General features: G+C 44.6%; 1 protein-coding gene, 1 non-coding gene and 1 pseudogene across 2 annotated transcripts; all 3 read left to right on the top strand.

The window, feature by feature from the left end:
* The first annotated feature begins 1,028 nt into the window (after positions 1–1,028).
* Positions 1,029–2,592, top strand: LOC147439733 (gibberellin receptor GID1C-like). The gene is made up of 2 exons (XM_086485530.1): positions 1,029–1,266; positions 1,514–2,592. Exons 1-2 carry the CDS (start codon positions 1,213–1,215, stop codon positions 2,564–2,566), a joined length of 1,107 nt encoding a protein of 368 aa, XP_086341656.1. The 5' UTR covers positions 1,029–1,212; the 3' UTR covers positions 2,567–2,592.
* A 2,025-nt stretch (positions 2,593–4,617) lies between these two features.
* Positions 4,618–4,689, top strand: TRNAH-GUG (transfer RNA histidin (anticodon GUG)). Its single transcript has one exon. It is a non-coding gene; the product is annotated as a tRNA-His (tRNA).
* A 3,139-nt stretch (positions 4,690–7,828) lies between these two features.
* LOC147439731 (uncharacterized) lies at positions 7,829–13,027 on the top strand (annotated as a pseudogene).
* Positions 13,028–14,023: the final 996 nt, after the last annotated feature.

The following is a 14,023-nucleotide window of genomic DNA, read 5'->3' as shown; positions in this document are numbered from 1 at the left end:
AGGTCGCAATCATACATGAATTGCACCCGATAGCACATTGCATAAGTTACACTACAGAAAACTTTTGAGAGCCCCCCGCCCTCCGCGCGCTTTCCCTTCTCGTGCACTGCTAGTTTATATTTGTCAAGTACAAGACTCTAGTATTCTCCTTTGATGGCAGAGTCATCACTTGTGTTGAATGAGAGTTTTCTCATTGTTTGCTTGTGACTTGGCCCAATATTCTTGTTTCTTGAAACAATTATAAGCTCTGACATATGTTCTTATGGCAAGTAATGCTTGAACTTAGAGCTCAATGGTGCAGGGTAAAGGGGCCTGTACAAGGCCACCTAAGGAGGGGCGCAATTTTTTGGCGATAACATTCACCTATTTTAGCTTGGAAGAATGCGATTGGAAGCTTATTGCAAGGCACACATGCAGTAAAAAGATCAGCGTTGACAGGTATCCGAAGGCGACACACAACAACGGCGACATAGATTTCCTGTGTAACAAAATCGGGCTTGAGAGGCAAGCCATTGGAGAGGGGTATAATGTGCCAATGCTGCCAGCAAGGATCGAGCACAGATCGTGCGGCCCAGATTCCTTGAGAAGCTCACGTAACCAACTCAACATTTGTCATTTGACGTCCCACAACTGGGTAAAAGTAAGGTTAATTTTGGGGGTGGCCAATTCCTTGTAAAGGGGGGCAGCCTTTAATTGGCCCCTTTAAGCTAAACCATTTGACATTGCAAACTAACCTTCTTCTTGTCCTCTTAGAGAATGGGTATTAAATTGAAATTTAACACTGTAATAGGCCCGGGGTGGCGACATTGTGGGCATGTCCGTTGTATGTGAACTCTCAAATTGCCTTAGTGCCTCGACTAATAATGCGCTCGCGATCGCTTTCTGTCACTGCGGGCTATGGCCTAGGCTAGCTGGAAGGTGCCCCCATAGCCCGCTTGCGTAAGTAGCTACCTACTGGATAAGCGCTGGGCAAGCGCGCCTTCTTTAACGCCATTTTTCCATCGGTGCAACTACGCGCGATTTGCAGCCAAAAATTTGCAACGAAGAGCGAGATCGCTCTTCATTTCCCTCTCTCCTCTGTGTGAGTGTGTGTGTGTGATGTGAGAATTCATAACCCCCCGCCCCCGCCGCCCCCCCTCCCCTCCATTCGGCGCGTATGCGTGCATGCGTGAGCAGGCACAATAATATCAAAGGAGGCTTTACTCAGGCACGATGCTTCAGCCAGTGCCCGTGCCTCCATCTGCAAGTCACCCACCTGATTCCAAGGTTAGTGCCTGTTCTCGCTTCATCTCTGCTGGTCTTTACTGATGCTCTATGATGATAGTAAAAATTCTCGGCGTTTTAAGACCTTTTAGGATTTTTGGTCCGATAGTTTGTCTGTGGCAAGAGGCAAATGGATAATTGCCTGCCAGGGTTTGCCTACAAATCTGAAAATTGCTTGGTTTGTCCTTTTATGGAGCTTGCGTGCGTAAATTGCGAGGCATGTGATTTTCAGTTTTCTCTGTGCTTGCAGGGTGTTGTGCCCCTAAGCACTTGGGTTCTCATTTCCAATTTCAAGCTCTCCTATAATCTGTTGAGGAGACCAGATGGAACATTCAACAGGCACTTAGCAGAGTTTTTGGACAGGAAAGTCACTTCAAACAGAGTACCTGTGGATGGAGTAGTTTCAATGGATGTGTTGATTGAGCGCACAACGGGGGTTTGGGGTCGGGTGTTTTGGGAATGTGAGCAGGATATGTATGACAGAGCTTTTCGATCAGATCCCTTGCAAAATCCGGATGTAGAGCCAATGGTTGAACGGCGTGATGTACTGCAACCCAAGCCGCTTGTTATTTATTTTCATGGTGGTAGCTTCGCTCATTCATCTGCCAACAGTGCTATATACGATGCCATGTGCAGGCGCTTGGCAAAGACGTGTGGAGTGGTCATTTTGTCAGTCAATTTCCGACGAGCACCTGAGAACCGCTACCCTTGTGCTTATGATGATGGTGTGACAAGCTTGAGATGGGCACAAAGTTTTCATGGATTGGCATGTTTGCGACCATTGGGTTGTGATCCGCTTAGAAAATGTTTTCTTGCAGGGGATAGTTCAGGAGGCAACATAGCACATAATGTGGCCGTGCGAGCAGCCCAAGAAGGATTATCACTTGCAGGTTCTATTTTATTGATGCCGATGTTTGGAGGGCAGGCTCGGACAGCTTCAGAGATGGCATTAGATGGAAGATATTTTGTGAGCTTGAAAGATAGAGATTGGTATTGGAGAGCTTTTCTGCCCATAGGAGCTGACAGGGAGCATCCGGCGTGCAATCCCTTTTCAACTAATGCACCTCCATTGCAGCATTTAAATATACCTCCGTGCCTAGTTGTTGTGGGTGGCTATGACCTTTTACAGGATTGGCAACTTCGATATGTTTATGGTCTTAAGAGAGCAGGGAAGTCTGTGCAGGTGATGTTTTTGGAGCAGGCAACAATGGGATTTTTCTTGCTTCCAAATTCGGAACTATTCTACTCCTTGGTGGAGAGACTGCGGGGATTCGTAAGTGCACCCCAGCAAGATGCAGCTTAACAGATTTTTTTTTGTTGGTGCTAAAAGTCAATCAAGGCAAGGGGTTCTGGTTCGCATGCGCGCCTTCATATTGTTTCAATGGCACGCATGCATGCACCTTTCACACATAGAGAGTTGACAGGACAAGCTTTACAAGTGGACCTATTGATGGTTGGTAGGCAGTAAATTTCTAGCTTAGTGATCAGGAATGCTTTTATAAGAATCCCTGATCTTATTTATGGTGTTGTGTGTGCAAGGATCTTGCAATCTATCTTACTTTGTAATTTATCACAGCTTTTGGTGCAAAAAAGCACCTTTTACCCACAACGAACCAGGTGGGTTTGTATATTTGGGGCTTATAACAATGTGTGTGGTTTTGAAGGTAATTTCAAGGTCAGTTCACGGCAGTTACGGGGATAGTAACTTTGTGGGTGATTTAATTTTGATGCCAAAAAATCAAATTTTTTAAAGGGTGTGGAGTAGCAATTGTGTTGGGTTTTTTCCTATCATTGAGCTTTCTAGATGGTATCAATTTTCTTATGGTGGTGCTTATTGTGTGTGTGTATGAGAGAGAGAGAGAGAGAGAGAGAGAGAGAGAGAGAGAGAGAGAGAGAGAGAGAGATGCTGGATGCACAAGGCATGCAAAGTTGTGTTTTCATAAGTGTAGCTTTGTATCAAGGTAGTAACACAGCATTTCGTCGAATCAACAGGTTTTGTAGAGCTTGCCTTGTGCAATAGCAATTGTGCCCATTGTCATGGGTGGTGACATTGCTTAAGGTTAGAGTTGGCTTAAATCCTTTCCGTCCGCATGGTTCATGACAAGATGTTCACGATTCAGCTAGCTCTTGTAACGTTGTGTGCTTGTATTGCAGCATGTCTGAAGTACCCTTGGATCTACCTTTGGATCTTACTTCCCTTCGGATCGTGTCTGAGGTGTATAAACCCTGACCTAGAAGTTAATTTTAGAAGAGATTTGAAAGGGGCTTGTCTTCACAGACAAGAGGTTAAGCTTTCACTTCACAATGTAGAGCTTGGCATTTTGCATGAGGTATACAGGGTCTCGAAGGGACAAAAATACCTGGCTTGACAGGCTCGTGTGCACTTTGAAGGTAAGTTTCAAGGTTGTTATGATACCTCTGTAGTGAGGATCTCAGTGCCAGTAGTTTCCCTTTCAAATCCCAAATCCCCCCCCCCCCCCCCCCAAAAAAAAAAAAACCGGCACAGGTTGTCCCTTTGGGAGAGTATTTTAGTGTGGAGTTTCTGGAAGTTGTGAGCTAGCTGATGGGTATGAGCGGTGTACAGAAAAATTGTGTCCCGGCTTACAATTGCGCCGCTTTTAGGCTTGAAAATGCGAGGAAAAGATATAATCCTGCCTACATTGTGGAAATAGTAAAAAAACAGCTCAATCCCTTGTGGAATAATCATAAGTAAGAATTGTGTATGGTTGAGGAGATGTTTTTTCCTCAAGCCTTCTCAAAAACGAGCAATTTTGAGGCAGGCAACGTGCAAGCAAACACATTGTATGCGAGTTCAAGACGTAAATGTTTTTTCTTAATATGCAAAGCTGCGGGGTCTAGACTCCCTCTTTGATGGATGTGTTGGACATGGACAGTTTGTATGTAAATTAACTGGCTGTAGTTATTTAATGTTGCAATGATAAGCTTGATAGTCAATAGCTTAAAACCTTACACATGGATCAGCTGTCGTCTGTGGTTAAGAGCTAGACTATTTTTAGACTGATGGTGTAAGTGATGGACATTAGGTATGTTTGATCCCCGGTTTAATTGTATCTTGCGCATATTACACGCCAAATGCCATCCGAATGAGTAGGAAAGTATGGTACATTTACCATACAAGTGTGAGGAAACTATGGTAAGCCTGGGGTGGGTGGGTTGTGCAGTCTGCTTTATTTTGCCCTCATTTCTCGTGAAACCGTCTTGACCTCCCAACTACATTGAATCTTACTTTTGATACTGTCCTCAACTACTTCTACTAGTAGGTACAGGTTTCTATTTATGACGTCTCAAAGAAAATAAATTATATTAGTTAATTTCACTGAATTATGCACCGAGGTGGCTGTAGTTTAGTGGTTAGAATTCCACGTTGTGGCCGTGGAGACCTGGGCTCGAATCCCAGCAGCCACATTTTGCCTTTTCGTCACTTGCAGGTTTTCCATTTTTTTCAAGGTTGCATAAAAATCCAACATAGTCGGCAGCTTCAATAATCACGACCCTTTCCCTCACTACCTACGCAACCGTGATTTAAAACTTTAGCAAGAAAACGGTGAATACAATTATTTTACTTTTGTGTTTTGAACCAATAAATTTACATTGCAAAACGAGCATTGCTTTTCGGAAACGTTTATATATTTTTCGGCTTAGGGCACATTCGCATGAATAGTTGGAGGGGGTAAAGATATCGTCACTCTTTTTGGAGGTTTTCGCCAATGAAGAAGTTTTTTAGTGGCAAAACGAAGCTTGGCATGGCTAACTCTGCCGAAAATGGCACAGTTGGACTAGAGAGGGCAGCGTTAGAGTGATAGCGTCAAAACAGCCTACGTAACTTTAACCCCCGTCCTCTGCTGCGTGCGGATCCGCTCTTAGAGTTATTTATCTTCATTTAAATTAAAGCTTATACAAATTTTGAGCTGTGAATGTAATGTGTACAAATCTATTAGGCGAAATATCTCTCACATTAGTTGGGAGCGTGAATTTGTGACTTGCAACCAACGAAGCATCAGCCAGACCGCCACAAGCGCTTTCTTGCTTCTCAAGCTTTGTACAAAGAATAAAACAAAATGAGCTAATGTTTTGCTACCTCGCGCACGTTGCTCCACCGTTGGGCTCCACATGCACTGCACCATTTTCGACGTGTGCCGCCACCTGTATCACAACACCCCCCCCCCCCCCCCCCCCCCCCCGCCGCACTAAACGGCACGGAGACAAAGCACCGGGATCAACGATTGTTGATCCCCGCGTGGATCTCGAGGATGTGCGGTTCACAAAAAAGTGTGGCCGTCCATACACCCCCGTGATTCGAACCTGTGACCTCCCACACGCGAGGCTTATGCCCTATCCACCTCGCCCACACACACATTGTGACCACAATGGGAGATTTAAGCATGATAAATAAACTCACTCCCCACACAATTTTTATCCGAGATTACTTTTCGACGTGTCCGAGTTTATTTTTTTGTTCGAGTTTACTTTTTGATGATCTAACGATCCACAATCTCTTAATGTCCGTATTTTCACTCGCACGCAATCGATCCCATGGCCGAAGCCTCATTTAATGTGCCAGGACCTTTAGTGCTGAGAGAGACACACCCCCCCCCCCCCCCCCCCCCCCTTTTTTTTTTTTCAATTTGAAATACCTCCCACTAAAGGGGAATCTTGATTCCCGTGAAAAGACATTTGTGCACACCTACTCTACCCTTTTCCAAGCATGTCAATCAAGCTCTGAAATGGCGTTGCAACCTTAAACATTGATGTCTCCTTTTCGGGCACTAGTCATGCAATGTATAGTTATTAATTACTTTTTTGAAAAAATTGTGCCTAATGAGTAGTCAAGTGTGGGCTAGTTATTTGTCTTATATCCAAGTATGCAAGTCTTTTTGTAACTATGACGGTTTTAGCATAGTTGCATCAATAACATATTACGAATGACTACTCCACGTGTGACCACATCCTCACGTCTTCTTCTATGATCTTTAGAGTTTGGATGAGCCTGTGAGTAATCCCCCTCCTCCCTCTTAAAGAAGAAGCAATCCTTTCTATGTTACAATCAAAACGTGGTAGCTATTCTGAACGAAGGTTTATGTATATTGACATGATCTAAATGTGCCTCTGTTATTTGTGCTACCACCACCGCTCAAGTTGTGAACCTATTAGAGAATGTTTTCGTTTTGGCTTTGTAAAAAAAAGGCCTTAAAGAAAAAGAGTTACGAGTACATTTAAAATTTTACTAGTGTGTGACCTGCACGTTGCTGTGGTCAAGAAAAGCATGACAATTGAGTCACATACATACACATATTTGTAGGTTTGTGTGTGTGTGTACAAGTGCGAAGGGTGTAATTTAGTCCTTATAATTACTCCAAGAAGATGGCAATTCTCTCTCTCTTTGCATACACCTCAATTGTAAATGCACCTCAATTGTAAATGTCACAACTGGATGACTGTCCGACTCAGGGCGACCCGGGCCATTCGGACGAGTCCTTAACAATGCTCTTGATAATAGCTTGTCAGCTTGAAATTTATGTAACCCCATAACCTAAAGGCTTGCAGGAGCTTGAGGTTGATGTGTAATTTTAACTATGAGATTCCAATACAATACCTCACAATTGTGAGTTTTGGAAAAAAAAAGGACTCATCTATTGATATGTGTTTGGATTGTGCTTATGACAATAAAAATTCTCTTCTTCTACCTCCCCCCCCCCCCCCCCCCCCCCCCCCCCCCCCTTCCTTCTCTCTTGTGTGTGTGCATGCCAAGAAGATGACAATTCCCTCTCTCTTTCTTATTAGATCTTCAGATTAAGACTCGTCTAGTAGATCTTTGATATCTATTTGGATTGTTCTTATGAGAATAAAAATTCTCTTCTTCCTCCTCCGTCTTTTCCTCCCTCTCTCTCTCTCTCACACACACACACACACACACACACACACACACACACACACACACAAAGTTTTGAGTTCAATACTCGTTGGGTAGATTCCCCCCCCCTTCTCTCTCTCTCTCTCTCTCTCTCTCTCTCTCTCTCTCTCTCTCTCTCTCGCGTGCGCGCACACACACCCACACCCACACACCAAGTTTCTCTCTCAGTGAACAAGAAAAGAAAACTATAACAACCTTTGAGTGTGGTAGATTAGTTATCATAGTTCCCTCTTAAATACTAGGTCTTAAGTGCAAGACTTGTCAAATAGAGCATTGAGACCTCTTGATGTGTTCCTATGACATTAAAACCTCACGAACACAAATTTTTGAATGTGGATGGGCACACACATTAGGAAACCCTAGTGAGAGCCTAAGTTGTGTTAGCGATGGCCTAACCCTAGACTAGACTAAGCAAGTCGCGTTAGGGGCGTAACCCTCGAGGTTACGCCCACTACGTTAGTCCCCTCATGTCTTCTCCACACGAGGATGCATGCAACTTCACTTCTTCGTCCCCGAATGCGTGGCACCCTGCCAACCCCCTTCCCCATCGTAGCCTGGTGCTCGACAACTCCTCGCAGGATAATGTGCTGTTGAAGACAGCCCTGTTTCACGAAGTACTGAGAGCGCTTCCGCATGGCCTCGCACAGAAGCTCAAAGCGTCATTCGCACAACAGGCGACAATGGGCTCCCCTCCTCATCACACCATCCCCAAAGAACTGCAGAAGGAGGTGAAGAAGCTCATCAATCAGGCCCCTATCACCAAGAAGACAAGCTTCTCGAGGAGCTTTTCGGGAGAGAAGGCGAAGGAGCTGCTGGAGGTTGCTCTCAACGAGGTCTCGGAGGTAAGCCCTTCGTCACTCTGCCTGCTTCTCAGATAAGAAAGAAACAAAAAGATCTTGAAGAAAGGGCTCTGATAGGACTCCTAGCCGGACACCGTCCCCCTGTAGAGTCCCTCAGAAACTGGATTAGAAACCAATGGGGGCCCTTAGAGGCAGAAGTGGAAACGATCCAGGCGTTACCAAAAGGCCACTATCTGTTCATCTTCAAAACTGCAGCCATGGCGTTTTCTGTGCTAAGCCATGGGCAGTGGGTCATTAGGTCTTCACCTCTGAGTCTATTTCGCTGGCACAAAGAATTTAACCCACAACATTCGGCTCTAGTCAATTACCCTATTTGGGTCGAATTCCCAAACCTACTGATGCATTACCATGCACACCTTGCTGAGATTGGGGGCCCCTTAGGTAAGGTCCTAGGGGGTAGACAGAAGACTAACTATGTCCCCTCATGGCACCCCCAAGTGCTAATTGAAATGGACATCTCAAGGGATCTCCCCACTGCCATTGACATCTTTACAGACGATGGAGAACTGTTCGATCAAGAAATAACTTATAAATACTTGCCTAATGCGTGTTTTCACTGAGGGGACAAAGCCCACTATGTCAAAAACTGTCCGATTAAATTCCCCCCAGCTCCTTCTTCTGAACCAGTAGAAAGCAAGGAACAAGGCCCTCAAGAAGGGACTGGCAAGTTCACCACGGTCACTCACGGGAGAGGAAAACATTCTCCTCAAAAGCAGAATAAAGAAAAACCTAGGCCCAAAACTTGGCAACCTAACAGATTTTCGGTACTGGCTCCACTCAATGGGTTCGATGAAAAAGAGTTGCTTGAATCAGAGGTCTCCGAATCCGATGCTGAGGAATCTCTCCCCGCGGAATTAGAATCCCAGGTGAATAGAATGGACGAAGACTCCCTTATCGATCTTAATCTAGCCACCCCCCAACCTGCAGCAGCGAATAAGGAAAACATTCCCCCCTCTCCAGCCCCGGCACCTATGGAGATTCAAAAAGACAACAAGAGGACTCACGACCCAACAAAGCCAAAAAAGACAAATGAGTGCATAGATGAGAGCCGTCAATTGGAATGTCAAGGGGCTAACTGACCCCACTAAATCCAAGAAAATAAAAGCCTGGGTTACTGACAATCTTGTGGACATTATATCTCTTCAAGAGATCAAGGGCACGGGTGAGGACTTGACCAAAAGACTCAACGAAATATCTCAATCTCTACAGTGGTTCTCTTCATCTCATCAAAGGGGATCTGTAGGCACCTCGATAGGGGTTCCTCACTCCTTTCTCCCTCAGGTGCCCATTGTCCTAGGAGGGGAGCACTGGGTGGCTGTGACTATCGTGGTGCCTATTAAATGCATCTTGGTCTCGGTATATGCTGCAGGATCTACTGCCCAAAGAAGCACGTTATGGGAGGAGTTATCTCAGGTCAAAGTGGACATCCTCATGATGGGCGACTTCAACATGGTTGAATCATCTCTAGACAGGTTCCTTGGTAAAGGCACGTTCATCAATGGTAGCGAGAAGGCTGCATGGGACATATTAAAAGACAGTCTTGAGCTGTGGGACATCGGAGAAGAGGGATGCTTCTCCTGGCAGAATTACTTGAGAGGAGAGAATGTTAGGAAAGCCCCTCTCGACCGTAGCTACATTTCTCTTCCCCTGGCTAACTCGTTCACTAGGGTCAAAAGCAAAGTCAAGTACAACTCCTGCATCTCTGATCATTATCCAGTGGTGTCCGTAATCGACCAGAAAGTTGGGAAGATTCGTAACCAATGGTTTCACACCGACCCTGCCCTTTTCAAGCTCCCGATGGTTCAAGAGGCCATATGCAAGGTTTGGCAGTCCAAATTGTCTTTAACTACCAGCCCGGTTGCAGCCTGGTCAAAAGCAGTCAGAGAAACACAAAAACTGCTCTCCAAATTCAGGAAGGAGGTCACTTCGATCAGGAGGAAGAGAAGGGACCAGCTTTACAGCTCCCTAAATGAGCTTGAATTAGGGCCTCAGAATGAAACCATTCAGAACTCAATTTCCGAATTAAGGGCCAAAATTAAGGAGGAAGAGGATCTTGCCCTTAAACATGCCTCGTTTTTTTTTAGGGAGTGGTGGGCTAGAAAGGTAGACCGACCAACCAAAGAAATGTTCAAAATGCTGAGGAAAAAACATGTTAGAGAGGCCACCCCTCTTTTCACTGACTCAGATAGTTCAATTCAGACAGAAGAAGAAAACATCAGTTATACGAGAGGCCACTTTGAGCAGCTCTTCAGCCCCAAGGAGATGCTCTCTGAACCAGTCAGCCAAGCAAGGGAAATGGTGTGGAAACATAGGAGTAGAGTTATCCCTGAGACTACCAAACTGCAAGCTGACTCGCCTTTTTCTATCTCAGAAATCCAGAATGCGATAGACACCCTAGCCCCTCATAAATCTCCGGGGATTGATGGTCTCCCAGCAGAGTTTTTTCAGACGTTCAAAGAAATTCTTTCCCTGTTTCTTCTTCAGGCATGGGAGGAAGCACTCAAATTCAAAGCACTACCCTACTCCATCAACACGGGGATCATTAAACTTCTGCACAAAAAAGGTGTCAGGGAAAACCTTGCCAATTGGAGACCTCTTACTATGCTTAATACTTGCTACAAAATATTTGCTAAAGTGGTGGCAATCCGGATTACACCTGCCCTGATGAAGTGGATATGCTCGGAACAAAAAGGGTTTATCAAAGGGAGAAGGATCATTGAGGCGGTCATATCCCTCTAGGAGGGCATTGAACATGCTAAGAATATGGGAATCGACTATGTATTTGTCAAGATTGACTTTGACAAAGCCTATGACCGCCTTGAATGGTCCTTTATCCTGAAAATTCTAGATAAAATGGGATTTGGGCCTGGTCTGATCCGGTTTGTTGCCACCCTATTTGGTCATGCCAGAGCAAGAGTTGCCCTCAATGGGGTCTTATCAGAAGTATTTGAACTGAATAGGTCTATTAGGCAAGGTTGCCCCCTGGCCCCTCTTTTGTTTGCAATAAGTGCTGATGGTCTTAACTGCTTAATCAAAGGCAACATTTCAGAAGGCAATATAAAGGGCGTCCCTCTTCCTAACAGTGAAAAACAGCAATGCCTCTCACAATTTGCCAATGATATGAATGCAGTGCTGTGCAATGATGAAAGAACTCTACTGAATTTCTGGCAGGCTATGGAGACATTTTGTCTGGCATCGGGGTCTAAAGTCAACCACAGCAAGACACGCATTAGAGCTTCTCTATCTCCCCTCCCGGACTGGCTTACCAGCCAAGGTTGCAAAATCATTTAGGATGGGGAAGTGTTTAGGTTGCTAGGTATTCCGTTTGGTTTTAAGGTCAGTCTCAAACAGAGATGGGAATGGGTCATGGATAGGTTTAGATCCAAACTTGAAAGGTGGAAAGGATTTCAGTCTTCATTAGCAAGCCGAGTATTGGTGCTCAATTACTTTCTTGCATCATATATTCTATTCTTTCTCAGTTGTTGGAGACCTCCTGAGGGACACCTAGAACAATCAAATATTGCAGGAATTTTCTTTGGGCGGGCAATCCCTTCAAAAAGGGTGCTGCCAAGGTCCGATGGGAGGTATGTTGCTTACCAGTAGAGAAAGGAGGGCTGGGGGTCAAAAACTTGACCAATTGGGTAGACAAAATAGCGGTTAAGGTGATCGTCCGAGCTTTGGAAGACCCGCAGAGCAGGAATGGGCCAGCCTCCTGTTCAAGAAACTCCACCTTTTCTCACTGGTTAAATGTAAAAACTGGACAAATTTGAGTTGGGTCACTATCTTCTTCGGGCCACAAATGATTAAACCTAGGGGCTCCGACCTGTTGATCTCACTATGGGGTGCATGGAACCGCTCTAGAATGAATTTGAAGGTAAATGGCAACTCCAACAACTCCCTTGCGGTCTGGAGACTGGACTCAGTATGGTGGCCCCTTGCCCCCCTAGCTGCCATCAATGAAAGACAACAAAAAACTTCCCTTCATTGTCACAGAAAAGGAATCTGTTCCTGGGGAGATCTATGGAACTCTAACCTTCAGAATTGGAAAACAAGAGAAGAACTACTTGTCCTCTTCCCTCTCCAACCTTGGGAACTCAACCTTATCATGATTAGAATTTCTCTGTTTCCGGTGGAAAACTGCTGGAAAGTGTCGCTCAAAGACACAGTCCATGTAAATGCATTTAGTTGGAAAGGGGGCTTCAAGCTCCAACATCCTTAGATAGCCGGGAAAGACATTAACCCACCTTTACACATCACCCTCAACAGACGATGGAATGTAAGCCTGGACCGCAGAAAATGGGGGTTCAAGTTCAGAAAACTTTGGGACAAGAACATACAACCGAAAAAGTCAGTACTGATGTGGCTCATTCTACACAAAGCAATTTGGACAGGGCAGAAAATGCAGAAAGCAGGCATCTCGGCAGGGATTTGCTCAAGATGTAAAAGAAGTGTTGAGTCGATGGTCCATCTGTTTATGACCTGTCCCCAATCAACCACGATTCTAGTACCTCTTAACTCTGTTTTGACCACTCAAGTCTCTTGGAAACAACTATTGCTAGGTGACTCCATAGGCATATTAACCACCTACTGGAATAGGACTAGGGCTGAATTTCTTTGGATCATCTGGAAACTGAGAAACTGCTTTGTGTTTGAAGAGGCTTACCAGGCTCCAAGCATGAGAGTACTTTTTATGGAATTTAATTTGCAGGTCTACAAGCTGAAAATTACCCTGTCCAACACCTACTACATTCGGAATAGGATCAATGAAGATGCAGCAAAGACCCTGCTGGGATTATCGGATGATGAGCAAGATCTGCCGTTGACTGATTGGAAGAGAAAAGAAATTCAAAACATGATGGCATATAACATGCAAGCTATTGCAGAAACCTATGAAGCAATCTCTAAAGCCAAAGACTTCATGGAAAAGTTATCTAATCAGATTGATTCACTGCGGGCATATGGGGTGGCATAGGGGAATTTCTGATGTACTTATGTCAAGAATGCTTATGGATCTCGTAGGTATGTAATATGGTATGTAGGATGGTATGTAATGTGGGAGAGTCTCCCGTCTCAGTCATCGTACTCAGTTCTAGGTCAATTGTAAATTTTGCTCCCTCTTTCGGTTAATATAATCTTCTCTGCTTTGTTGGGAAAAAAAAAACCTCTCTCTCTCTCTCTCTCTCTCTCTCTCTAGCTTCAAGTCTTGGCCAATTGAATCTTTGAAGTTTGTTGGAATTCTTTTTTTTGGTTGGGTTCGAATTATCTATTTCTCTCTCTCTCTCTCTCTCTCTCTCTCTCTCTCTCACACACACACACACACACACACACACACACACACACACACACACACACACACACACAGAGTAATGGAAATGGCCTATGAACTTTGAGAGTAGCGAAATTAGGAAATAAGATAAAGCACTTTTGTGAGATTACTTTGTGAGCATAGAGAGTGAACTTAATTGATGGTAGCAACATAAACATGGTACTTGGTTAACTTGGCATGAGCAATACTTTTGCAAGAGAGAGAGTTTAGAGAGCATGACAATAGTTGAGGACCGGATTCATACGGAGCCGGTCCCCCCTCCAATAGGAATTTGTATTATAGTTTCTCCCATCAAGAGAGACTTGCTACAATACAATATGTGTTCCTTGTGACCTAGGTGATGCAATGAAGATGGAAAGCTTCATGCATCACAAGCATAGCACAAACGTAGGAATTTGTATTATAGTTTCTCCCATCAAGAGAGAATTGCTACAATACAATCTGTGTTCCTTGTGACCTAGGTGATGCAATGAAGATGGAAAGCTTCATGCATCACAAACATAACACAAACTTAGTAGAAATCATTAACTATCCAAAGCCTCAGCCCCAAGGCCTCAAGCACCTTCGAAGGTGGAGAGAGCTAGCGGGGAATGAGGGTAGGGAAGAGGAAGAAGAAACATTCCATAGGAGCAAGAAATCGTT

This window comes from Adiantum capillus-veneris, chromosome 16, assembly GCF_014529385.1.
Source record: "Adiantum capillus-veneris isolate H3 chromosome 16, ASM1452938v2, whole genome shotgun sequence".
NCBI classification, from domain to species: Eukaryota; Viridiplantae; Streptophyta; class Polypodiopsida; order Polypodiales; family Pteridaceae; genus Adiantum; species Adiantum capillus-veneris.
This window is presented reverse-complemented; position numbering and strand designations above follow the sequence as displayed.